This window comes from Colletes gigas, unplaced genomic scaffold (genome assembly GCF_013123115.1).
Source record: "Colletes gigas isolate AHSC1104 unplaced genomic scaffold, ASM1312311v1 Colletes_gigas_Sc00005, whole genome shotgun sequence".
Classification (NCBI taxonomy): domain Eukaryota; kingdom Metazoa; phylum Arthropoda; class Insecta; order Hymenoptera; family Colletidae; genus Colletes; species Colletes gigas.
The window spans coordinates 6,652,388-6,676,702 of NW_025106634.1; the positions used below are offsets into that span (position 1 = coordinate 6,652,388).

Genomic DNA, 24,315 nt, shown 5'->3' on the forward strand with positions numbered 1-24,315 from the left:
GTTTATGTAATCCGTAAAAATAACTGTACAAAGTGTCTCTTCGTGGTATGCAAAAGTTGGAGAAAATCCTTGGAACTGTTGCATTCCTGAATTCTTTTTTTTATTGATCAATACATTACGGTATTATCGTAACATTAAATTAACAAAATGAACCCTCTGTAGACCGATGATTTGTCAAAATTTAATTCTCAGACTCTGTTTTCTCTTTCGTTTCGCTATTCTCGGACGTGTTTCTATTCTTTTCATCCGATTTCGATTCCTTATCCGACTTCTTCTCTTTGCTGGACTTTTTCTCGCTTTTCTCCTTCTCGACTTTGTCGCCGTCGCTCTTCTTTCCATTGTCCGACTTGTCCTTGCTCCTTCTTTCCTTGTCCTTGTCCCTGGACTTCTCCGAATACTTCGACTTGGAGGATCTGGACTTGGATTTGGATCTGGATCGTCTGGACTTCGATTTCGAACGTTTGCTGCGCGATCGTGAACGGCTCCTCCGACGCGGTGATCTTTTCTTACGGTCTTTCGATCTGGATCGCGATCTGCGTGATCGGGAACGCCGTGATCGAGAGTGGGAGCGATGTCGACCCCGGGAACTGCTCCTTCTGCGCGAAGGAGACTTTCGTCTGCGTTCTTTGGAACGGGATCGTTTCGATCGAGATCTCGATCTGCGTCGATGACGGGAACGTGAACGTCTGTGACGGGATCGTGACCTTTTCCGCGATCTGGATCGTCTACTGCGTCCCCTTGATCTCGACCGCGATTTTCGACTGCGGGAACCGCTACGGCTTCGTTTGTCCTTGGACAACATACCGATCATCGGATCTATCGCGGCCGAAATTAAATTGTGGGCCTCCTTCACACGGGACATAGCTTCCTCGATCTCCTTTTGCGCCGCCTCGTTGCTTTTTGCTTCCGGTTTGGCTATCGCTTGCGTAGAATGGTAAATTTTAATGGGCCTATCCATAAGCATTTTTCCATTCAACAGTAACGCGGACAGTACGATCGTTTGTTCCGACAGCTCCACCAACGCGTAATGTTCAGAGTCAGAGTCCCTGCTGCACATCCGTAAATATTTTACTTCGACGTTATTATTACTGAAGAAGTCCAACAGGTGGTCCGTTGTCATCGAAGGATCCAAGTTAGCTAGAACCAACGTTCTTCTAATCTCTTCTATCCTCCTGCTGTCCAAATGACCGGGTAAGTGTGGATAAGGTGGCAAACCGTTCGACTCCAATTTTGGATCTATGGTAGTGATGACATGGTTCGGAGGAATTCCTTCGATGGCGTTTACAAAGTTTGGTGGTAGTTTGGGTTCTGATGGATAGAGACCTAAGACAAAAATATATATACAGTAGAAAATATAGTTTGCAAAAGATGCACACACGATTTTAGGCAAATTTATTTCTGTACTAACCTGGAACAACGGTGCCATTGTTTGTTAGTTCTAAGGCTCTTTGCTCGTCTGGAATGTCTCCATTCTGGTAGGGGATAACGATCAGTGCACGATCAATAAAAACAGTGTTTGTCATATGTTGGGCGACAGATACGCATCCTTGATCGTGGAATTTTATGTAGCAAATACGAGACTGTACGGGTACCGCGACATCCCGTATAGTAGGATATAATCTGATATCCTCTATTTTGCCGAGGTAACCGAACAAAGTTTGCATTTGATCTTTAGTTGCCTGAGGCGCAATATTAGTCACCTGCACCACTTTCGTCGACCCAACCGCCATTCTTTCTACGATATTCTGTGATTCTCCACAACGTATCAAAAGGAGGTTAGGTTATCGAAGAATACGTTTACGCGCGTACAAGTCGCGCACTTTGTTTGAAACAATTAATGCAAACGATACATTATCGCCGAAAATGTTTGAACATAATAACAATTATAAATACGTTACTTTAGTAAATGTTTTATAAGGAAATCGATGCTCCAGTTTAACCGCGACCTCAAACTGTACATAACTTTCTGTACACTTTCTGGATTTCGTTAGAAAAATTTTTCGAGCTATGTTACGGCACGAAGTATGAAAAAATAGACGATCAAAATGATATAGTGATCTAAACGAGTTATTAATCGACAATTACATGCAAATATTCCTTTACGTATGGTAAGAACGCGCCGTATTAGTTCACTGAAATACTTAAACAAATAGTTTAAATTAGAGACGCGGTTAGGTTGTTCTCAGGTCTGATTGGTAGATAGCATTACAGTTTAAGGTCACTCCAAGTATATTAATTAATTGTTCGGAATGTTCAAAGTAATATAATTAGGTACGCGTAAATTGGTTGAGGGAATAACCGGACAAGGGAAATTATAACACTTTATAACGATCGTATACTCTGTGTAGGACTGATGTTTACTGAAACGAAACAATATGGCGGCATGTTGGGACAATTCCTCCACTAGAAAACGCCACCTATGTCACTAACGGTAATCTCTGGTCACCAGAACTTCTACTGCCACATGTAAACGAGCCTTTGATCAATAAAATCACTAGATAGGATAATTAGCGTGATTAATTAAGCCACTTTGACTACTAGGTTCAATAGCGATATGTGAGCCTTCTCACTATGCATCCCCCTTTCGAATAATTAAACAAATTATGCATCGATATTCACGATAAGAAACTCGGATTGAGCCCAAGTTCCTCTAAAATGCTGTTTATATTTTTGTTTCAGCGCGGTTTATACGAACAGTACAAGATCAAAGAAACAAAAGAAACAAATGGAAGAGAACCAAGTATCGTTCTATAAAAGAAATAGAATTTGAAATTGTTGAGTAGTTTACAAGTTGCATGCAAGAAAACAATAATCGACCACAACATTAATAGAAATAAAATAAATGTTTCCTTTTCAAATTAGGTAAACATTTTGGCAGAAGTTTTTAATATAAAATTTCTTCTTTATGTATATTAGAAAAGATTGATAGAACTATGGACGTGTCTCAAGAAGTTGAGGCCAAACTCATACTACTTGTTATAATTAATTTCGTGAACGTTGTAAGTTTGGTCTGGACTTTTTGCGACGCGAGGGAAGTTTAATAGATTTGGGAGATCAGTGATTGGATAAACGTCGATAGAAACACGATGCTACGTGAAAGTGCTTTATTCCTTTCGGAGATCGTTCGTCGCAGACATCGGCGTCGGGAATGCTGCTCTCATTTTTGTTTCTTTTCTCCGTATATATGTGTACATATATGTATAAATATACATACATGTATGTACGTAATGCATATGTGTACATATATATACATATATACATATATATATGTATATATATTATATTCATGTACGTACGTATGTATGCGAGGAATACATACATATATACTCTAATAAGCGATTCTAATTATCGAGTAAATTACCGTCTGATATTAAAAAATACGCATGTATATGTACATGTACAATTACAACACACGCCAGGACGGCAGGAATCCTGGTCCAGTGAGACCTTAATAATGAATTCTTTTTTTTTTTTTTGTTCATTTTTTTTTTTTGTTCTTTTCTTTTTTAAACGAAGGTTGAATGTACAGTATACACATTTACACTTATCGTTTCAGCAACAACAATTTTATTGTACGTAGATTGCAAAAATTAAATAAATAATGACAGTGGTACATCGCGTATTGGACGGAAAGGCCCAAAACACTGCGCAGAGGTGTGAGAGGAAATTATAGGTTTTTTTTTTTTTTTTAAATTCGGTCGAGGTGCGATTTGCGGTCTCTCTCTTGTGTTTTTTTTTCCCCTCATTTTTCTTCCTTTCATTCCTGTAATCGTTTCTCGCTCTCATCCTTTACCGTCTCGGTCATTCTTTCTCGCTCTTTCTCTCACTGTTTCGCGTTCACCCTGTTCTCCCTCTCGCTTTCATCGTCACCCTTGCACGCATTTTCTCCCGCTCTTGCGCTCCCGAAACCCTCTTGCACCCTCGCTCATTCGTCTCGTTCTCTCAAAACTTTTAATAAGCGGTATTCACGTTGCGAACAAAAAAAAAAAACAAAAAAAAAAAAAAACCACAAACGGAGAGAGTTTAAGTGTCTCGAGTAATGAGAAAATCTCGTTCACTGAAAAAGGTCGGAAACAGATTTTTTTTCTCGGTTTATAAAAAATCTATTTTGTTTTTTGAAGCACATGCCCAGTAATACCCAGACGAACAGCGCGTCCGTTATCCGTTTTCTCTCTGTCCACCAGTTTTTAAATATATCCTCCCTGTCTTAAATTCTTTTTTTTTTTTGTTCCGTTTTTTTTTTTTTTTTTTCTTTTTCTTTTCACGTCGCTCGAGAATGCTCGTAAGTAGTACAATAATGGTTTTTTCGTTTTTGGTTTTCATCATTTTTTTTTTTTTCATCTTGCTCTTTTTCAGTATATTACAATAATTAACATCGTCACATACAGACTTACACACTAACGATATGACTACAGCTCCAAACCAGCAGAGCGTTCATCGATGAAGAAGTGAGGATAAATTATTTACGCGTCTCTCGTGTATATCTCTTCCTCTCGTTCTACCGCGCTCTCCCTCGCTAATATTTTCTCTTCGTCTTTCGCTCTCTCTCTCTCGTTCCTTCTCGCGTCGTTTTTATCCGGAGGGAAGGTGTCTCTCGTATTTTCTTATTTTTCTCCCGATTGGTAATATGCCGATATGCCAATTTATTTATAAAACGTTACAAAGTTATGGGTGAGCGCTGCCGCGTGGCGTTTTTTCGATATACACCTACACACTCGTCCACTCTTGCAACCCCTCTTCGTTTTCAGCCCCTTCGGACCGAGATTCCTCCTCGAACATTAAACCTCCCCCGCCTACTAACGATCTTTCCGAGTATCTCGAACTCCCTCGCCATTTCTTTTCTGTCCCTCTTTCACCCCCCTCGACATCCGCGAACGCCAGTCAACTCCTCTTGCGAAAGAAAACTCCCCTGGCTTCGAGCCCGCTTCGATTTTCTCCGCCTCGGTCGTCCCATTCTCGCGATCCACGGACGCAGCGATCTCTTTTAGCGATACCAACGTGTGTGTATCGAGTAAGGCGCGGGAAAGATCGCCGGAGTTCCGGTGAACGTGTACGGGAAGAAGGGTGTCGATCGTTCCGTTTAATTTCTCAACATTGTAACACCGTTTGTCAACGATCAATTCTCAAAGCGCCCGATAAAGGAAGAGTAACCGATTTCCGTTGCACTTTGGGATAAAAAATAATCTTCGATGTGCGTCGGTCGCTCGATAATTCGAAACCCTGGTATTCGTAGGCCCACCAAAACTCTCCGTGGCGTCGAGAAACGAGCGGCTCGCGCGGCGTTCTATTCGTTTTACGTGGAATTTGTTTATTTTTTTCTTTTTTCGATCATTCGTGCCAATTTGATGCATTCGAGGGATCCCGTTGACAGGCGCGATACAGCTATTATACATATACGTACGTAACAAAATATCTCTCACCTCCTCGTTTCTCTCATTTCGAAACTCTTTCATTCGTTTCCCTTAAGCTCCTACCTTCCCTCTGTTTTTTTCTCTCTATTGTAGATTCGGCTCGACTTTTTTTTTTACGTCTCCTGTGTTTATACGCGCGAATTGCCGACTCGACTGTACGAAGGCATCATGTAGGGAACTATTGAGATATACAAGACGTCCTACCAGGACGGATCACCTCGATACTTTTTACCTCGATCGAAAAAAAAAAAAAAAAAAATCAAAAAGAAACTATTGCCATCGTATCAATTATTTCCCTATCGTTTAGGATACCAAGGTGGTCTGTTTCCAGTAGGAAGCCCTGTATAATATAATTATGCATACACCTATACACTTAGTTCTCGATTACGTTTTTTTTCTCCTCTCTCATTTTTTGGTTCGCTCTCGGTTTCAACGAACGATTGTTGAGTAACGTTTTTTGAGTACGTTTTTATTTATTTTTTTTTTGTATTAAGTATATCAGCTGACACGGGTGGAGCACTCGTTTGCTATTATCTCATTTTTTTTTTTTCCCCTCGTATCCTCTCTCTCTCTTGTATTTTTTTCCCCCTAGTTTGCTTCTTCGATTTTTTTTTTTTTGTTCAGCTTCTCGTTTAAAGACTAGATTGCGGGGATTCCGGCACAAACAAGGAATGTCGTAGTACATTATATCAACATTTAATAAAATATTTGAAACATTAACAAATAGACTATATGAGTACTACATGACTGCCCTTAATAATGTTTACAGCTAATCGATAAGTAGTAATCAGTTTCCTCCTTCTTTCGTTTACCGTCATCCCTTCCAGAACCCGATTTTAATCGAAAAGCGGCCAGTAAATTCTCCCGTTTTCTTCTCTCGTGGCTCATTCGACCGCGATGAAAGCTTCTATAATCCGCTCTCTCCATTTTTCTTTTTTTTTTCTTTTTTCTGCGCACGGTGACAAGCACGCGAAATGGTTCTCGTTACACTCTCGCTTAATCTCCCTTCAGTTTGAGCAACGTCTAATAAACAATTTACATTTCTAGGTCTTCTGGCTATTCCTTCCGATCGTCGACGAGATTTTACTCTCCTATACAATGGTACGCTGGTGTCTGTCCTCGTCTCGTGTTATCATTTTGCCCACCCTCCCTCGCCTAGGCTGCCTCTACCGAGAAAATTCAATCACCGTGATTTTGTTTACTTTCAATGACCAACGGGGCTTCCATTTTTGCTACGTTTAAAACTTGTATACGAAACGACGACGGGGCTGGGGCGCTCAGGTGCGATCGCGGACGCCCTAAAATCGATAACAGCGACGTTAACACCGTAGCGATCGCGAGCAATCAAGGAAACGTCAACGCGAACCAAAGATCTCTCGTTCAGATTATCAAATCAGTGGAATTTTTCTTTTTATTACAAAAAAAAAAGAAAGAAGAGACGGCCAATAGAGTTTTGTAGCCTCGTGATCGCGCTCGAGCGACCAGCCGCGTGAAAACAAGTTTTTTTCATCTTCACCTACGTACTCCGTAATCGCTATGTAATTTATGCACGTATGCGTACATACACGCGCGCTCACTTTTAATTTAATTTTTTTTTTTATTCAAAGTGTTATATATCTCGTTTAGAGAAGGCAACGCGCGTCGCCTCGTTTATTTACTTTGTTTTTAATGCCTACAAATGCATTGATTTTTTTGTTATATATCTCTTCCGGCATCGTGGACATACAACGTAAATAGCCTAGATATCGTCGTACAAATAAGTTGATCGATATTAATCGTTGCCCTGAGTGCCTTGGTACCCGGCTTGCGAACGGAACTCAATTTCCGCGCCAAGATTTATTTACATATACGTGAACGATAGAACCTCCGTTATCCGAATTCCCGTGAAACGAGAATTCTCGTTTTATTAAAATATACATACGTTACCGACGGGAGACGAGTATTCTCGTTTTACGACAAGTGTGTCTAATATTATTCCACGTATAACTCATGAAAATTTCAATAAAACATATTAATTACAAAAATGCTTATCACATTTTTGGTATAGACACGTTGAAGGAATTCTATATCATTGAAATTACCCGTCGTTAATGTGTTGATAGTCAAATTACAGTAATAACAATAATAATGATACAACAAGACAATTCAGAAGTTTTTCTAACGGGTTGTTTCCAGATATTTGCATTCGAATTAATAAACTCCGATACATATTTCATTAGTAATGGAACTGCGAAGCCTGTAGTTGTATTTATGCAATAAACTTTCCCGTTTTCGTGGTCGTTTCGACCCTGTTCGTTCGGATAATAGAGGTTCCACGGTACTCGATCCTCGATCCACCGTCACCTTCTTGCTCCATCGTTAAAGTCTCTCAGCTTCGCGTGAATCGCGCTTCCTCCGACATCGTTTATTCCCTGATCGCGTTCCGTTCTCTCGTAACACGTTTTCCTCCTCTTTAGAAGCAGCTAAAGGAAAAATTTGAAGCATCGCGACGCGACAGTCGACCGCCGATCTCTCGATCGATCTTTCACCAGCTCGAATAAGCGTAATTATTAACGCGTTAATTTCAATAATAGCGTCGCGACTATCGAATCGACCCATTTTTTCACGCGTGCTACGGTCAACACGGGCGAAATAGCAGAGGGAGAAAGTGTTCTGCAAGCGGTACAAAGAGAAATATTCATATTTTTTTCGATCACGAACGAAATTCGTGACGCTTCGATTCGATGGTCGTCCCGCGAAACGCGTATTTTTTTTTTTTTTTTTTGTTTTGAGAAACTCTCGAGGGGGCGGTACAAAGTGGCAGTCGAACGACGAATAGCTCGCGTCGGAATTGGCGCGAAAATGATTGGGGATCGCGTTCAAATGGCGGTAAATAGAAAGAGAAGCTTTGGAATTACCGTGTTTCGCGCGGTTTGCGCGCTCGTTAATGATTTTAATTCGGTGGAGGATCGAGGAGGATCGGCGATCGGCCGCGGTTGCGCCTGATATCGTATATTTTGATCCTTTCGTGGCCGCGTACGCGACGCTTTTACAAAAATGCTCGGTTATAGAAATAGGTGCGTTTACAAAAATTCTCGTTTGTCATCGACGGACGAAAAACAGAAAAAAGACACGGTTTTTACTCTCGCAGTTTTTCGGTATGTGCTTTTTCATCGTTAGAAAAATTACCCATTCTTTCATTTTGCTTGTTTCGTTTAACAATACTTTTTTTTTTTTTACGTTTAATAGAATCACTTTGTTCGGGCGAAAAATAGATTATTATGTGTTTATCTTTGTTATTTTTTTTCTTTTTTTTTTTGTTTATCACTCTATGTCTTTCCATCCATCTTTTACCGTGCGCGTGTAGACGAAACTTTTTTTATCCGTGTTACGTGTACCTGTTGCCTGTAAAATATGCGTGTCGCGTGTCATATTGTAATGTGGTTGTGTGTTGTTCCTCGGTTTACACGGTATTTATCGCGATTATAATCGTCTTTTTTTTATACTTTTTTTTACTTTTGTTGCTTATTATCGTGTCCCACTCTGTAAGGCGATCGGCTTAGCTTCGCTTAGTGCTTATAAACGTAATATTTTTTTTTTTTTTCTTAATGCGGGCCAGGTGGCTCTTAGCATAACCCGGGGCAACTCGGCAGGATGTTTATCTGAACTAGTACCGTTAAGATTATAGTAATTTTTATTTATACATTTTTTTTTTCCATTATTTCTTTAAATATATCCTGTAGTAATTCTTCTTTTGTTAAAATGCGTACAAACGGAGATGCGGAATCATAATATGTATAACGTACCGAGGGAGACGTGGCGTTCATTACTTATCGATTATTATTATTACTCATTAGTTAATTACACATTAGTTATTACTATTATTATTATTATTATTATTATTATTACATATTATTACTAATATTATTATTTACTTCCATTATTAATCGTTATTATTAGTTATTATTAATCGTGATTTCATTTTTGCTGTAACCCCCTTCTCTGCGCGCATAGGTATATTTTTTTTTTATTCGGCTTTCGTCTAGTGTTTTACGGTTGTTACTTACGAAGTTATTATTATTATTATTATTTTATTCTCATTATTAATCATTATTCTTACTCTTATTATTATTTATTTAGTTGTATTTATTTTTTTTCTTGCGTCAGAAAAAATTGTCGAGAGTGATTATGCCAAAGCCAATACGATAATTACATCATTTTTTTTTTTTTCCTCTTTAAATTACTTTAGTTGAAGCTTCACACAGCCAAAAAATGAAAAGCACTTAAAACAGTGCTCAACACTATATAAATGAGTTGTTGATTAATTAATTAATTCAGTAATTAATTAATTAATAAAAACGGATCCCGACCGACTAGAGTGGCAGAGGTAGCCGCCAATCGCGTGCAGCCCTCATTTTGCAAATGTTCTGCTCTTACCCGCTTTCTCTCTCGTTAACTTTCTCGGTTTACCTTACTAAATAGTTTAATCAAAAAATCATTCGTGTACGCGTCTATCGGTGTCGTGTTTCCTTTTCCCCTTTTTTCCCGAGTGTGTATATAGTAACGTTAGTACTTTCTACTCTCGTAACGAACGATCTTCCATTCCATAATCTTCTCCAACGATCGTCGGCGACGCGTTTCTCCTCTTGATCTTTCCCCGCAGAGACTTTCGTGCGATCCCCGGTTCCTCCGTCGATGTTACGTTTTACATGTACATATACATATTCTTTTATTTTTTTCAGCGAGTTTACGCTCGTAAACATAAAATCGTCGTACATACAACGATTCGATCCGGGCTGAAATCGGTGAGAATCTCAATTTTATAACAAACGTTTAACTTTTACGGTTTAATAATTCAGTTTGCTCGTTCAGCATTCGATCGTATATGTCTAAATATATCACTTGGAGAGCATATTGATCCGCTCGATCTACGAGCAGAGTCGCGTTCGCTTCTATCGTTTCATATATTTTTTCATTTTTACTATTTTCTCTTTCTCCCTGAATTACAAGTACGCGCCGCTCGCGTTCTCGAAGGGCTGTTGCTCGACCATCCCCTGCTGCCCCCGCTCGTTAAGTCGCGTTCCGATCGAAATTTCTCTAAATTTAAAGCGTAGTATCTCTAATGGGGCCTTCGTTCGGCCGAGACTCGTCGGGCTAGCACCAATACGTGTTGTGCAGTTGCTTAATAAAACGGTTTCCACGGTGTCTCGGCCTCCGGAAGCAGAAAGCAAACGAACGAGCCTCAAAAAAAAAAAAAAATACGTATCCTCGACGGCGTGACCGGTTTGGAAAACATAAATGGCAGGCCAATTGCAGCGATTCGGAAACGGGAAGAACGAAAGAGAGGGAGGGAAGAGAGAGAGAGAGAGAGAAAGAGAGAAAGAGAGAAAAAGAGAGAGAGAGGAAGAGAGAGAGAGAGAGAGAGAGAGAGAGAGAAAGAGTGAATTAGAGAGAGAGACTCCACGGATTATACGGTGCAGCAGAGGGTGCTCGACGAGAGTGTCAGCGCTAATGTTTCGTATTCGAGGCAAAAGTACAGTTTAATCGCGAGATAAGCGCGAGCACCATTTTACAAAGCGAGTTCTCTTGGTCCTCGCGCCAAAGATAGTACACAAGCGGCCAGTCTCTACGGCAACAGGCGGAAATACAAGTACCACTAGCTTCTGGAATAGCTCCATGGGTCGTTTTCACCTCTACAGTTTTAATTTCTCGCCTATTTAATTTTTTTTGGAATGCTCGATTCTTTGTCTCGTTTCGATCGTTTCCGGGTTATCTCTTTTCTTTTTCCCCTCTCCCTCTCGTGTACACCACCGAACCACGCTCTCTCGCGCTTTCCCCTCCGTATCCTCGATCTTCCTGACGATCTTCAGGATCTATCTACGGAGGAACGTTTGCTTCCTTCTCTGTTTCCGCTTCCTCGTCGCTAAGTGTATCGGATACTCGCACTACGCGACGAAACGTGGCGTTTAGCGACCACCACCACCACCACCACCACCATCACCACCATCACCACCACCACCACCACTCCGGCACGCGCTGTCCTCGTGTTTTGCTCTTGACAATACGAAACGTGGACACGTTTCGTTAATTCCTCTGTCTCAGGACGCGTTGCATGCTCGATCGGTCTCACGGTGCGCAAGTAAACGTGACGGAACGCAATGGAAGTTCGAAAGATTCTCTGTCTGGATTTGGGTACGCTTGCTGTCAGAGATCGATCGGGGAAACGACAATCTTTTGCAGTTACGTAAAAGAGTGTTTTTTTGTTCAGCGTACGCGCCGGAAAAGAGGTTAGCACAGCCTCGCGAGAAACGGTACGAAACGATCGTAGGAAGGACACGTGTTCTGATCTCTGACGACAAAAGCCCGATCGAGGCGAATCGACCTTCACCCTCTTTCGTTCGCTGTTCGAGCGACGAAAGTCTGCCGATGGGAACCTGAACGCGACAACCAACGCATTTTTTGGCATTTGTCGGACACGCGTGCGTGTTACATGTACGTATAATGTTGTGTGTTAAATTTTTCTCCCTGTCTCTCTCCTACGTTGGAAAATTCCGCCGCGTTAAATATACAAAAATCACCCCCGTCGTATCGATCTAAAAAGAATCGGAATTTCGTCTTTTTTTTTTATTTACCTATTACTCGATAATTCCAACGTGGCGAATACCGTACTCGCTACCTAACTACCTATCTACGTTCTATTTTTTTCGATACCTCTAACAGCTACGACTGTCTAACAGAGTTCTCTCGTTCTCGTTTATCTAAGTACTTTACTTCGAGTAGCGTGTTTCATTATTATTTTTTTTTTTTTTGCTCTTCGCTTAGTTCGGTAGTAACAGTAGTTTGTAGGTTGTATTTAGTATTCGGTATTAGTAGTAATAGTAATAGTAATAGCGGTAGTAACAGTAGTAGTAGTAGTAGTATCAGCAGCAGTAGCAATAGTAGTAGTAGACGTAGATAATAATAACAACGAAAGTAACGATTCACGCACTACTTTGTCGGTAGTGGTAGTAATATACAATAATAGTAGAGTAGAATAGTAGTAGTAGGAGTAGTGATGGTGATTGGTGGTAGGAGTTAAGTCGTCGTTTTTTTTTTTTTTTACGTGTGGTAAATTACTTCGAGTGAAAAGTTAGGAGTGTGATTGAAGTGGTGATAGTATCTGCTGTAGCGGTAGTAGCGGTAGTAGTAGTATAGTATTAGTAACAGTAATAGTAGTAGTAATAGTAGTAGTAGTAGCAGTTGTAGTTTGTAGTAGCAGTAGCAGTAGCAGTAGCAGTATTAGTGGTAATAGTAATAGTAGTAGTAGTAGTTGTTGTTGTAGTAATAGTAGTAGGTTTTTAGTTAATAGATCGTTTTTTTTTTTCCTCTTTAATAGTAGCACTAATTTTTTTTCTTTAAATAGTAATAAATTTAATCCTCTGCGAAATTGTTTTGCGTTATTATAAATTCTCCTCTCGGAATTAGCTAGGCTTTGGTAGTTTTGATGCGCTTTTTGTTAAAATTTTTTTTCCTTTCACTAACTAAAGTAGCGAGGCGAAAAGTTCAAGTACTCGTAATAAAGGCGCGTAACATAAATTTCTCTGTATAATTATTGTTTTGTTACCTGTCTCGCTCTCTTGGTACCCAACACTCGCGCGATCTTTCATTCCCCCCTTTCTTCCACGCACACTGACCTCCATTTCGCAGCCGTAACCATTCACACCTCATGCTCTCTGATTTTCTCTTACAAAACACACGCGCAGTTATTCTTCCTTCCATTCGGTCTTCCGATTCGCCACGGTATCAAAGTGTCGCTTCCGTTTCAACTCTTGCTCCGTTTTTGTTCGTCTAATAAAAGATAGATGAGAATATATCCCTTGGTAAAACTCGCGTCTAAGACCTAATAAATTGAATAATGGAATCGCTTCATATTTATTTTTTTTTTGTTCGTTTACTTGCGTCTCATTTGTTCATTTTTTGTTCTGCTGATCGCGCGTTACGTTTCTACGTTTTGTGTTCTCGTTTATTTTTTTTTTTTATCGATTTAACCTCTAATGTTTTACAATTTTCTGTTTTCTCACTTATATTTTTTTTTTTCTTTTAACGTTAGACTTCCTCCTTCATCGTAGTCGGTTATCCGTCGGAATGCGTGCGTATCGCGTTTCGATCTTTCGAATAAAACGTCTTTTTCGTCTGTCCGTTTCGAATAAAAGGGTATCTTCCCGCGGACCTGCACGCACAACAGTGAGCCACCGCTTCCGGCGGAAGGAAAACAAACAGTGACGATCGAGTCTCGCGCGTTCGAAGGTCGAAACAAAATCTTTTTTAAATTCTCTTTTTCACGGTTTCGTCGTGACAAGATGGCTCGATAGAGGCGATCGTCACGGTTCTCGATCGTCGTTCGATCGAGAAGAAAAAATCGGCGTGCAACGGTGCAGCGTCCGCTTCGGGTCGATTTCTGAATCGGAAAGCGTTCGAGCACGGACGACTTTCTCGAAATAATCGTGGACATATCGTTTACGCGGCGTTACTTGTTTCGTTTTTTTCGTCTTAATTTTCGTTAATATTTTACTGAGAATGGTGAAATGGCAGTCTTGGCGATTCGGAATTGCGCTTTCTCCGCCAGGAAAGAGACGAAACATCGAGATGACAGCGAAGAGATAGGGAAAGCGCGATCGTTTCCGCGTACGGGGATCGATTGGCCTGCCAATTCGTTTTTGCCATGGACTCGAGACGCGACAGAAATTTCTTATCCGAGCTTCGTCGCAACGATAATCCTCCTACCCCGTCGTTTGTTACTTTAAACCCCCGATGTGGCTGCCATCTTTTTCTGCCTCTCGCTCGGCGACCCGGTTTTTTACACGATAAATTGGGGGACAAATGAAAGAAAACGATTCGAGTTCGCGTAACCTGCCAAGCGAGGCAAAGAATTCGCGAACGTACGAAAGTAAAAGGCATCCTTAAATCGTACTTTTTTGTCGGTCGTTCAACCCTTTCGGCGATCACTTTTATATATCGTTACTTTAAAAGTAGTCTGGTGTTTAAAAATACGTAGGTAACGTTTTTAAAATACTGTTTCGCGTTGGCATTCGTCGAGCAAACTCGTTTCACCACGGTTTTAAAGACGTATACGATTCGCTAAAATTGTAACGCGCGTACGGCTAACACTATAACTAATAATTCGCTTATTCTACTGGACGCTCGGCCGAAAGGGTGCGAAAATTAGCTCTTCCCCGATCAGTCGACGTGTCGCGATCGTTCTCACCCATAAATGAAAGAAGCGTGTCTCGCGAGTGGAAGAGAACAAAATATTTTGCGACTCCCCCCCCTCCCTCTCTATCCGCTGTTTAAAAATTATCGTTGCTCGACCACCGAGCCGCGAGTCGGAAGGCCGTGGAAATTGTTCCGTGGTTTGATTGTCTAGTGTCCTAATACTTTAATTTATTTACAATTTTGAATAAAAACTAAATTCGAACGTTTGTGCTTGAAGCTCGTTAATTTAGCGAAATACTATATTTAATCGAATAGAATCAATAGACGGTGGACCAAAATTATAATATACGAATTTAAAGCGTCAGACGTTGTCGTCGTAGATTTGTTTATGTATTAAAATTCGTATTCACGGAAGCATCCCCGTCCCACGGACTCGCGACTCCGCAAGATCAGCGATTTGTCGTTGCGAATCGTTGACGAGAACAAAAAGGTTTCGTTCGCTCGAACAGTTCTCCCCGAGTGCCCTGACTCGCGCCTCTCTTCCTTCCCTACCTTGAACGCAAATTGAATTCGTTTCTAATTTCGATATCCGTATTATTGTGTCGTAAAGATTACTGCTCGCGAATACAGAGCCTCTACGTGATACTGCTTTCGCTACTACTCGACTCCCTCTACTGTTTTTCGAATACCGGATCGGTCGGTTGCGCGACAAAAGGACCGGAAGTCGCGTGTACCGCGGCTGGATTGTACGAAACAGCGTCTTCGTCGCGGCCCGAAATGAGCGGTGAACACGGCTATATACGCACCATCGGCAGACATTTATTTTCCGACCATCGATCGTGACTTCCTCATTCCGCTGCTCGATCCCGTCGCCGAGAGATTCTCGTCCCTCTCGATCGTTTGGAAAAACTTCGTCGCAGCTTCCGGAGCTCGGAACTCGGTCGACGTTGTATTAAATCTCGATCGTGCAGAACGGGTGAGGTCCTTTTCGTTGCAAATCGACGTGATTCCTCTTTTTTTTTTCTCTATCGCGTATCTTCCGTGACTCACCGTGATTCTGCACGCTCGAGGATCGACGCGATTGTTGACTAGATCTATTCTTCGAAGTATCGTACAAACGTCAGTCGTGGTTACTACATTCGTAGATGATTTTGCCTATGTAATAAGAGCCGCGCGCGTGCGTGTGAGTGTGAGTCTCTCTGTGATGTCTGTACGCGTGTGTGTGTGTCTCTGTTCGCGTGTACGTGTTTCGTGTGTGTGTGTGTGTATGTATGTTTTGCGCGTGTGCGCGTGCGTAGGGGTGCGGTGTTACGCTCCGAGAAACGAATTGCATTCCAATCGTCTAGCGTTCAAACAGATACGTCGATGGCTTGCTTGGTTCGAGCGGGTTGTCCTCGGTTGCGGGGAAAAAAGAAGAGTCTCTCCGCTGCAAGACACACACGCGTTTCTTTAGTCGTTCCCCTCGTACGTAACGTTTACGAGTGACTCCAGAAGTTGATCCTCTCACCCGTAACTTCCGTTCCCCGTCTTGCGTTTCTCTTCCGGTCTTCCGCTCGATCGAGTCTTCGTCCGCTTTCGCGCAGCGTTTAGTTGATATAATCGTTTGAACGAACGTCGTTTTCGTCGTACCGTCGCCCTACGTGTGTTTAATTACATCGACGATAAGTAATTAGTATTATCTTGTACGATTTCCCTGCTCTCGTCGCCGACTGGTTCCCCCTTTCGTTAACCAACGCGCGTTCTCCGACTAGGTTCGCGCGAAAAACATCGTTAGGGAGGGGGTATTCGACGACGGTCTTTCGTTATTTATTACGTTTTTTTGTTCTTTTTTCCCTCGCGAAGCCGCTACGATTTAATTCTCTTCCCTTTCGTTTTATTTGTTATATTTTTTTTTTTTATTTATTTGTTATCATTTGTAGTGAACACTGGAGTCGGTGGTGTGGGGGTTGGACGCGCGGGATGTGTTTACCCTGCACCATCCCCCCTATTAACACGTAGGTCCCTACGTGGGGTGCGTATGTACCGTTACACCTCCGAAGCGGCTGTCTTATTTTCGCTTTTCTTCGAAGCTATCGCCACCTCTCACACTCTTTCTTCCTTTCTTTCCCTTATCGCTATCCTTATTTTTTACATTTATTGTTACGCGATAAGTTTTACCTCGTCGTTCCTCAACGTGTTCCGTTACCCTCGCTCTCGTCGTCACTCTTTTCCCCCGTTTCTTGTACGCGTTGTGCCGATGGAAGAAATTACGTGGCACCCGCTTGATCAGGATCAGCCGATTCTTGGTCGTTGAATTTCTGCGTCTCTCTCTCTCTCTCCCTTTCTCTCTATTTCTCTCTATTTCTCTCTCTCTCTCTCTCTCGATCGTTCCCTTTCTCGTTGACGTATAATAATGGATTTGGAAGCACCCCTCGTATTGACAGACTATGGACAGAGGGCGCGCGCGCGCTCGCGGAGGCGCGTGCGATCCAACAGCCAGCGCGCACGCGTACACGCGTTATCGCTAGCACTCGCAGCTAGCGCGACTACGACGACGTGTGAAGGAGGCCTACGTCAGGCACCGTAGGGAGCTGCAGCTGTTCTTCGACAACCGCTCCAGCACTGGCCACCACGCTGCCACAGTCTCCTTCACTGAAATAACGGAAACCGGCTTCAATCTTCCCATTTCACCCCGACCAGGCAAAGACAGGGGTTCGCGAGAATCAAAGGATCAAAAAGCAAAAGGGGATCTAGCAGTGTTCGAAACTCGCCAACATCGATCAAGCGAAATATGTACCTAGTAGTCAGACGTCAGTCTCGATGCTTATACAGGCTGGATTAATATTGTTATTATGGCGAGGGTTGCAGTTGGGCTTCTTCGTAATCTCAGACTGAGTGAGCAATATGCTGTCTTCCAGCTCCATTATGTCCGACGACGATTCCGATACCGAGCTCTTCTTCAAGTGTTGACCTGCGAACCACACCAAGGATACAAATTCGACGGATTCTCGAAACGCAACGTCCGGTAGGTTTCGTCCATTTCGACCCAACCCGTTCTTTTGTCGATAATGAGCGAGGTTTGCTCGATCTTTTGAACGTAAAGTATTATTATCGATTGAGCGAAGCGTTATTACGCGTTAATCGACAGCTCTCGTTGCCCGCGCCCAAGGTTCGCCCGAGGAAGGCGTGAAAAATTGAACCGCCAGTGGACTCGCGCATAAATGGATTAGAGTAACGGTAAACTACCGTGTCAGCAGGGGCGTAGACATGTAATATCGGTACATACTCTCGCCGGGATTTGCCTGGCAAGCCGACAACTTGAAAACCACGCCTCGAGTACTCACGGCGAAAGTCAAGGACTACCGACACGCGCAATCCACTCTGTTCTTTTCGTACTTACTGTTCAAAGACGGACTTGGAAGACACTTATGTTACTTTACGTATACTTTCAGGATACCAAAGGACAGTCATCGAAAGGATACTATCCTTCGACTGACGAGGGTCACACAACAGAAATTCCAATGTCGAGAGTTTAGTCTAAACGTGCAAATTTTCAGTTCCCTGCTACAGAATCTTGAAATTTGGAAAGTTACATCCTCTATCGTGAAGTCTCTATAACTCGACTGATCGTATCCCTTGGAATCGGGCTAGGAAACGAGCAGTGGAGGGCTTTAATTTGCTTTCGACGTTGAATTTGATTATTTTTGAACGGTTACCGAGCTGCAAGTAGTTCGAAAGGGGCAAAGGCGAAGGATTAGGTGGGATAGCTCGTACCTAAAGTGCCAGGGAGATACGGACAACTGGTCACGTGATTGAAGTTCTGTGACTGCATCTCTTCCTGGTCAGTCTCACGGTGATAGAAGTAGTTGAAGTTGGAGACGATGACGGGGACGGGCAGGGCGATCGTCAGCACACCGGCGATCGCGCACAGGGAGCCCACGATCTTCCCCCAGACTCCCACGGGCCTGAAGCAGATTGAAACGGACGCTTTGACTAGCGGTTTGCCGGACGACCGGATCGTCGATAGCTTCGTTTCTCGTCTAAGAAACTCGGTGCTAGGTGTGGTGTTTCTATCTTGTGTGAGTTTGCCGTGTCGAGTCGAGTGTGGCGCTACTTATGCGGTACTGGAGGCTCCTATAGATATACACGTTCATGTGCGTTCGCCGGAGATTACTCGAACTCCAATTTTATAGGAGAGATCAGAAGCGAAACAGGCGCGTCGATCGCATCTATCTCGTCGCTGAAAGTTCGCACAATGAGCCGTGTATACTTATAGTGAATCGCGTGGTCTAACAGAAGCGGGCTCTCTAGGCTAGACTAGGGGACTAAAGTGACTCTCTAAAAAGGCTCCAATCCTCGTGTGTTGATGCACCGTTCCAAACAAGCGCGTGCCATTCCGTTGCTGAGATCCGATCGAACCCTCTAAAACGGTACGACATGCAAACTCGCTGGTCTCTTGGAAAAGAAATCGATACTACTCTCTGATCGGACCTAGGTTGCTCGATCTCTGACTCGCGAACGGTTCTCTCTCGTCCGGGATCACCGTGCACGGATGATCTCGAAAGTTAGCTCGCGCGGACGAGCGATCAGAGAAATAAAAAAAAAACCGAATCTGAACGTCGAGTTTCTCGAGCGCGTCGAGTCGACGCGGGAGGGCAGAGATGATTAGAGCGCGTTTCATCGAATTGAAAAGCGCCCGGAACCACTCGAGTTTACCCGTGGCCTTCGAACGACACGGATATTTGCAAAATTACTAACGAGCCGCCGTTTCGCGTCGACGTCGAGACGCGATTAGGCGCATTCGTTCCACGGGAACATTTTTAACGTCGAGATCCCGTCATTTTCTCTCTGCCCTCCGCGGATTATTCGTGCGTATCTAGGAATCGATCGCGAAAGATGAGATCATTCCTGCAGGTGTCACTGTACTATGGGCCTTCGTGATCCATGACTGATGGTGGTAGCACTAATGACAGCGTTCTGAACGAGAGTAGAGTGGTTTCCACTGGACGTGTTCGCTAAGTCTGTTCCGGGGAACTGTGTTCGATTGGAAAGAAACTGTGTTCGAACTTGGAGTAATTGTTTGATCGCGTATGAAATGCATGCAGAAGTGCACCGGATGCGGGGGAGCTCGGGGAAACGGAGATCGGGAATTAAATTAGCTTCGAGTCCTGTTGATAAATTAACGAGAGATCCGTAAGAATTTGCAGGGAAACTGGAAGCCCCTGGAAATCCTGGTGAAACGTAACAGGGAAAGTCGAAAGCGATCGAATCGAGTTAATTACGCGCGCGATAAACGGCCCGTTGTCGATGATTCTGTGGACGGGAGGCAAATTGCGACGGTTATCTAGCCGTCGATGCCTTAGAATCGAGCCGGTCGGTTTCGAAAAGGTTTCCAAAACTGCGATCAATCGCGGTAATGAGAACCGAGAACCGACGTAACGAGACGCGACGCGATGCTTGGCAGTCGAGTGGGATGGGACACACTTTCAAAGTACGCTTCGACGGGGAAGCTGGTTATGCGAGAGAACCGGGTTTCGATAGAGGAAGCGAGCGTCGCCGGTTTCACGACAAAGGAGTCGAGTTGGGTGCGTGTATCGTATTGGGAAACTGGAACGGGCTTCTTGTGCTAGACAGCAGAGAGAAACATCGCCGTTACATAGGCTGTCTTCTCTACAACGAAACGAATGGAACTTCGGGAAAAACGTGCTCGTTGGTTGCCGTGTTTCCTTTCTCGAAATAGAATAACTACGAATCTCCGGGTTTTATTTATTTGCGCGAGCGTGACGACCCTTTGGCGAATCAAAGAAAAACTCAATGGTTGGTTCAAAGAAGAGTCAGAGCAAATGCATTGGTAAAAGTTAAGTTCGATAGTATGATAAAAGGGGTAAGTTAGGCGTTGTCAAGTTTATTAGTCGATTCGAATAGTCGAATAGTCGAATAGTCGAATAGGCGAGGAGCGCGTTGGCTCCGAGCGTTTCTGAGAGTCGTGCCCGTGCCGGTTGCCCCGAGGACACTTATTGATTTACAGGAGGCAATTGCTCAAGAAGCCTCTTTGCCCGTAACACCGGAGATCTCCAACCTCACTCGACGGATGCTCTTGAATCTCGAGAGTCTGCCGCGAGCCACGAAACTACCCCTGTCGATGTTATAATGTCGCTCTGCCCGATGAGACGCGAACCGCGAACGCCTGGCTCTAACGAGGAACGTCCCTTTCACGAATATATCGTTTCCGAGAGAACCTCCAGGGCTGCGGGAGAAAGTAAAAGGCACCCGCTAAATTTAATTTAAGGGACCAGTAACAAAACTTTCTCTTCGACTTGGAAAATAAATCTTTTGTTTTTCTACCTCCCGCAAAATCAAATCCACCCTTTATTTGGTCGTGGGAGTGCCATTTTGTACCGAATATGTTTTCTTTCTCTTTGGTCCGGTTCTTTGAGGCTTGTTATTCTTTGTTCCAAAGGGTTCATCTCGTAAATAAATAAAACGCCGGCTTTTCTAGCTTTCGATGCTCCGCGATCGGCTTTGGGTTTGCTCGTTCGCACAGATTTCTCCGAGAAGATAACCGGGAATAGCGACGAAGGGATAGGGCGCGAGGGTGCGGACCCTGCACAGGCTAAGCTCCTTGCGAGGGGACAGCGCGTGGAAATCGATTTTTAATCGACATCGAGCAAACGTTGTAGCGTAACGCCTGGTATAAGAAAACCCTAAAAGGTCTTCGTCGTATAGGCCTCCGTTCTCAGGATATATAATTCGTTTGTGAAAGGTATGGAGGAGAGTATCGAGAAGGAATTATTCTCGAGTGACGAATAGAAACGCAAGATTCGCTTGTAAACTATCTTTTGCCCCGTGGATTTGCTTAATGTTAGTTTAAAACATGCGTTGGTGGATTTTAATACACACACAGGGTGTCCCGTATCACGTGGGGTTAGATTCTACACACGAAAATAATAAAAAAAAGTTCATACAAACAAAAAGAGTTATGGCGAATTTCTTCTTGTTCACAGAATACTATGTTACAGTGAGATAAGCATATCTTTCGAAATAATTGTACCAACATACAACTCGTCATAGCTCAAATAGAACGTATGTTTATAGAAACTTTTTTCATTGTTTTCATGCGTAGAATCTAATCCCACGTGCTACGGGACACCCTGTATAAGCGAACTTACGGAACAAAACGTGCATAGAAGTTAGTATTTACGAATCGATCTAAAATTTGTATTCGTTGTTCGTCGAATTTAGTCGAGATCGAGAAGAGGACGATAAAGTGGATCGCAGGAGGTCACGGGGACGATTGTATAAAAATCGAACGGCAATAGATCGTGTTGGAGGATTGCGAGCTATAGATGTATGCAGTTTAGAAAAAACGTGAGAATTCGTTTGGACGAGTTCTGCGAACAGGGAAGAGAGGGATGCATGGAGAGATCGAGAAGAGAAAAATAAGCGTGTTCAGCTTGTTCAGGCACTAAGTTACGAAAAAACAGAATTTCGAAAACTAAAAAAGCGATCAAACGGGCAGGATTAGAAACGGTGATAACGGATCGTGGGTATCGAATAGGTGTCACTTATGAAGAACGGTCTGCAAGGCGGAGAATATATAATCGAGTGAGTGATCAAGAGTTAGTAAAAAGTATCGAGAAAAGGGAGATTAATTAAAAAAGTGCTGTGTGTAATTCGTTTGTTTGGCGGGCATTAACTAGAGTCTTAAGTGAAAGTGAGTACATCATACGTCATGTCACCATAGCCCACGGTCGTCATCGTGACAACGGCCCACCAGAACGCGTCCGGAATGGACTTGAAGAACGAATTCTCGGAGCCGGCCTCCGCGAAGTATACCGCCGATGAGAATAGCACCACACCTGCAATGCAAGGAAGAAAACACCGGTTCAGTGGGTTTAACGCCCCCGGTGGCTCTGTACCTCATGTCCCCGTAGCCCACGGTCGTCATCGTGACCACCGCCCACCAGAACGCGTCCGGTATCGATTTGAAGAAGCTGTCCTGCGTGCCCGCCTCCGCAAAGTAAACCGCCGACGAGAACAGCACCACACCTGGAACGCACACAAGAGGAAGACACGATTCAAGACACGGTATTTTAGCGGCTCCGTAGCTCTCTCAGTCGTCGCAGTGTCTCCTTCCACCATTGCTCGATCGTCCTGTAACGCTACCGATCGCTCTTCCGCTCCCATCGAACGATGAATCTCCGGACGAACCGATCCCGTGTGCAAATTCCACCCCGGTTAACCCGGATTTTCCTGTTATTACGATGATCGGAGTTCCTCCGGAAACGGACGATCCTCGCCTTCGGGGTTTTGGTTACCTAGAGATCGTTACCAACACTTCCTCCTGTTACCACGATCTTTCTTCATCGGGTTTCAGTTCTGTTCTCTTTTTCCGTTACGCTCTTTCGTTATTCTATGGACGTTTCACGCGACCGGGGGACTTCATTTTTATGCATCGATGGTCTAAAAATGATTGGAACTGCCTTCTGCTTTTCCCCAGCTGCGTGGAACGCCTCGGTTTTTTATAAATACACTTCTTTCGTTACGTTCTTTGTTATTCCACAGACGCCTCGCGCGACCGGGGGACTTGATTTTTACGCATCAATGCTAAAAATGATTAGAATCACGTTCTGCTTTTCCTCGAAGCGATTCCGAGTTTTTTTTTTATATTCGAACTAAATTCGTAAGACGTCGCGGATATTGAAATTAGCCGTCCAGCGACGCGGTTCGCCAAAGTTCGAGGGGGCGAAAGGAGGGTTAAAAGTACGTCGCTGGAAAGTTTTCCCCAATTAAAAATCGATAGACGAACGGGGTAATATAATAAATTACGCTCCCCTGAAACGTTCGAGGAGCAAGCCTAGCCGCTTCGAAGGACGAAAGATTATTTTCGTTGCAAGCTGATATCTCTCTTTTAGTTGGAGAGGAATACAAGTGAAAAGAGGCAAGTAAACGTGATAGGGTAAAAGACGGTTAACTCACCGATGAAGAGGAAAAAGATGAGCAAGCCGAGCTCTCTCATGGAGGCCTTGAGCGTACGGCCGAGGATCTGAAGGCCTTTACTGTGCCTGGACAGCTTGAATATCCGAAACACCCTGACGAGCCTGATGACCCTGAGTATCGCCAGGGACATGGCCTGGTTCGTGCTCTTGTCCTGCGGGCTTACCGGCGCCTTAGGTAGATCGATCGCCTCCTGGTCCTCGGCTATCACGGTGCCGAGCGTGATGAAGTAAGGAATGATCGCGATGATGTCGATGAAGTTCATTACGTCACGGAAGAAGTTCAGTTTATTTGGACAGGCGAGGAAGCGCACCGATAACTCGAACGTGAACCAGATGATACAAATAGTCTCTATTAGGAAGAACGGGTCCTTAGTGTCCGGCACTTCGTCCTCCTCGATCTTCGTGCCGTTCGTCGTCGTGTTGAAGACCTTGTAGTGTTTGAACTCGGGCAGGGTCTCCAGGCAGAATATCACAATCGACAGGAGGATCACGAATACGGATATTATGGCGACCACCCGGGCGCCCTGCGAGCTCTCCGGGTACTCGAACAACAGCCAGACCTTCCTTTGGAACTCGTGCGTCGGCAGCGGCTTCTCTTCCTCCTTGATGAACCCTTCGTCCTCCCTAAACGTCCACATTTTAAACTGTTACTCAAGGACATCTACTAGGAGAGCATCAAGGGGAGATAACCAACACACTAAGATTACTTTACTGCACACTGGTTAGACCAATTTTGGAATATGGCTCGTTAGTCT

General features: G+C 43.6%; 2 protein-coding genes across 7 annotated transcripts in view; both read right to left on the reverse strand.

The window, feature by feature from the left end:
* Positions 1-42: 42 nt before the first annotated feature.
* On the reverse strand, positions 43-1,961 carry LOC122394998 (probable splicing factor, arginine/serine-rich 7). The gene is made up of 2 exons (XM_043392255.1): positions 1,409-1,961; positions 43-1,323 (listed from the first exon to the last, which is right to left on the reverse strand). The coding sequence occupies exons 1-2, from the start codon at positions 1,728-1,730 to the stop codon at positions 182-184; spliced, it is 1,464 nt and encodes a 487-aa protein (XP_043248190.1). The 5' UTR covers positions 1,731-1,961; the 3' UTR covers positions 43-181.
* Positions 1,962-12,832: 10,871 nt separating this feature from the next.
* LOC122395313 (potassium voltage-gated channel protein Shaker) overlaps positions 12,833-24,315 on the reverse strand; it is a 147,988-nt gene continuing 136,505 nt past the window's right edge. For 5 of the 6 annotated variants that reach the window (XM_043392755.1, XM_043392756.1, XM_043392758.1 and 2 more), the window contains 5 exons: positions 23,541-24,184; positions 22,291-22,420; positions 18,336-18,526; positions 17,359-17,532; positions 12,833-17,213 (listed from right to left, as the gene is read on the reverse strand). In XM_043392755.1, coding sequence (XP_043248690.1) covers positions 17,366-17,532; positions 18,336-18,526; positions 22,291-22,420; positions 23,541-24,184 — 1,132 coding nt within the window. In that variant the 3' untranslated portion in view covers positions 12,833-17,213; positions 17,359-17,365. The remainder of the gene's footprint in view (positions 17,214-17,358; positions 17,533-18,335; positions 18,527-22,290; positions 22,421-23,540; positions 24,185-24,315) is intronic. The other variant, XM_043392754.1, reaches the window with a different exon arrangement.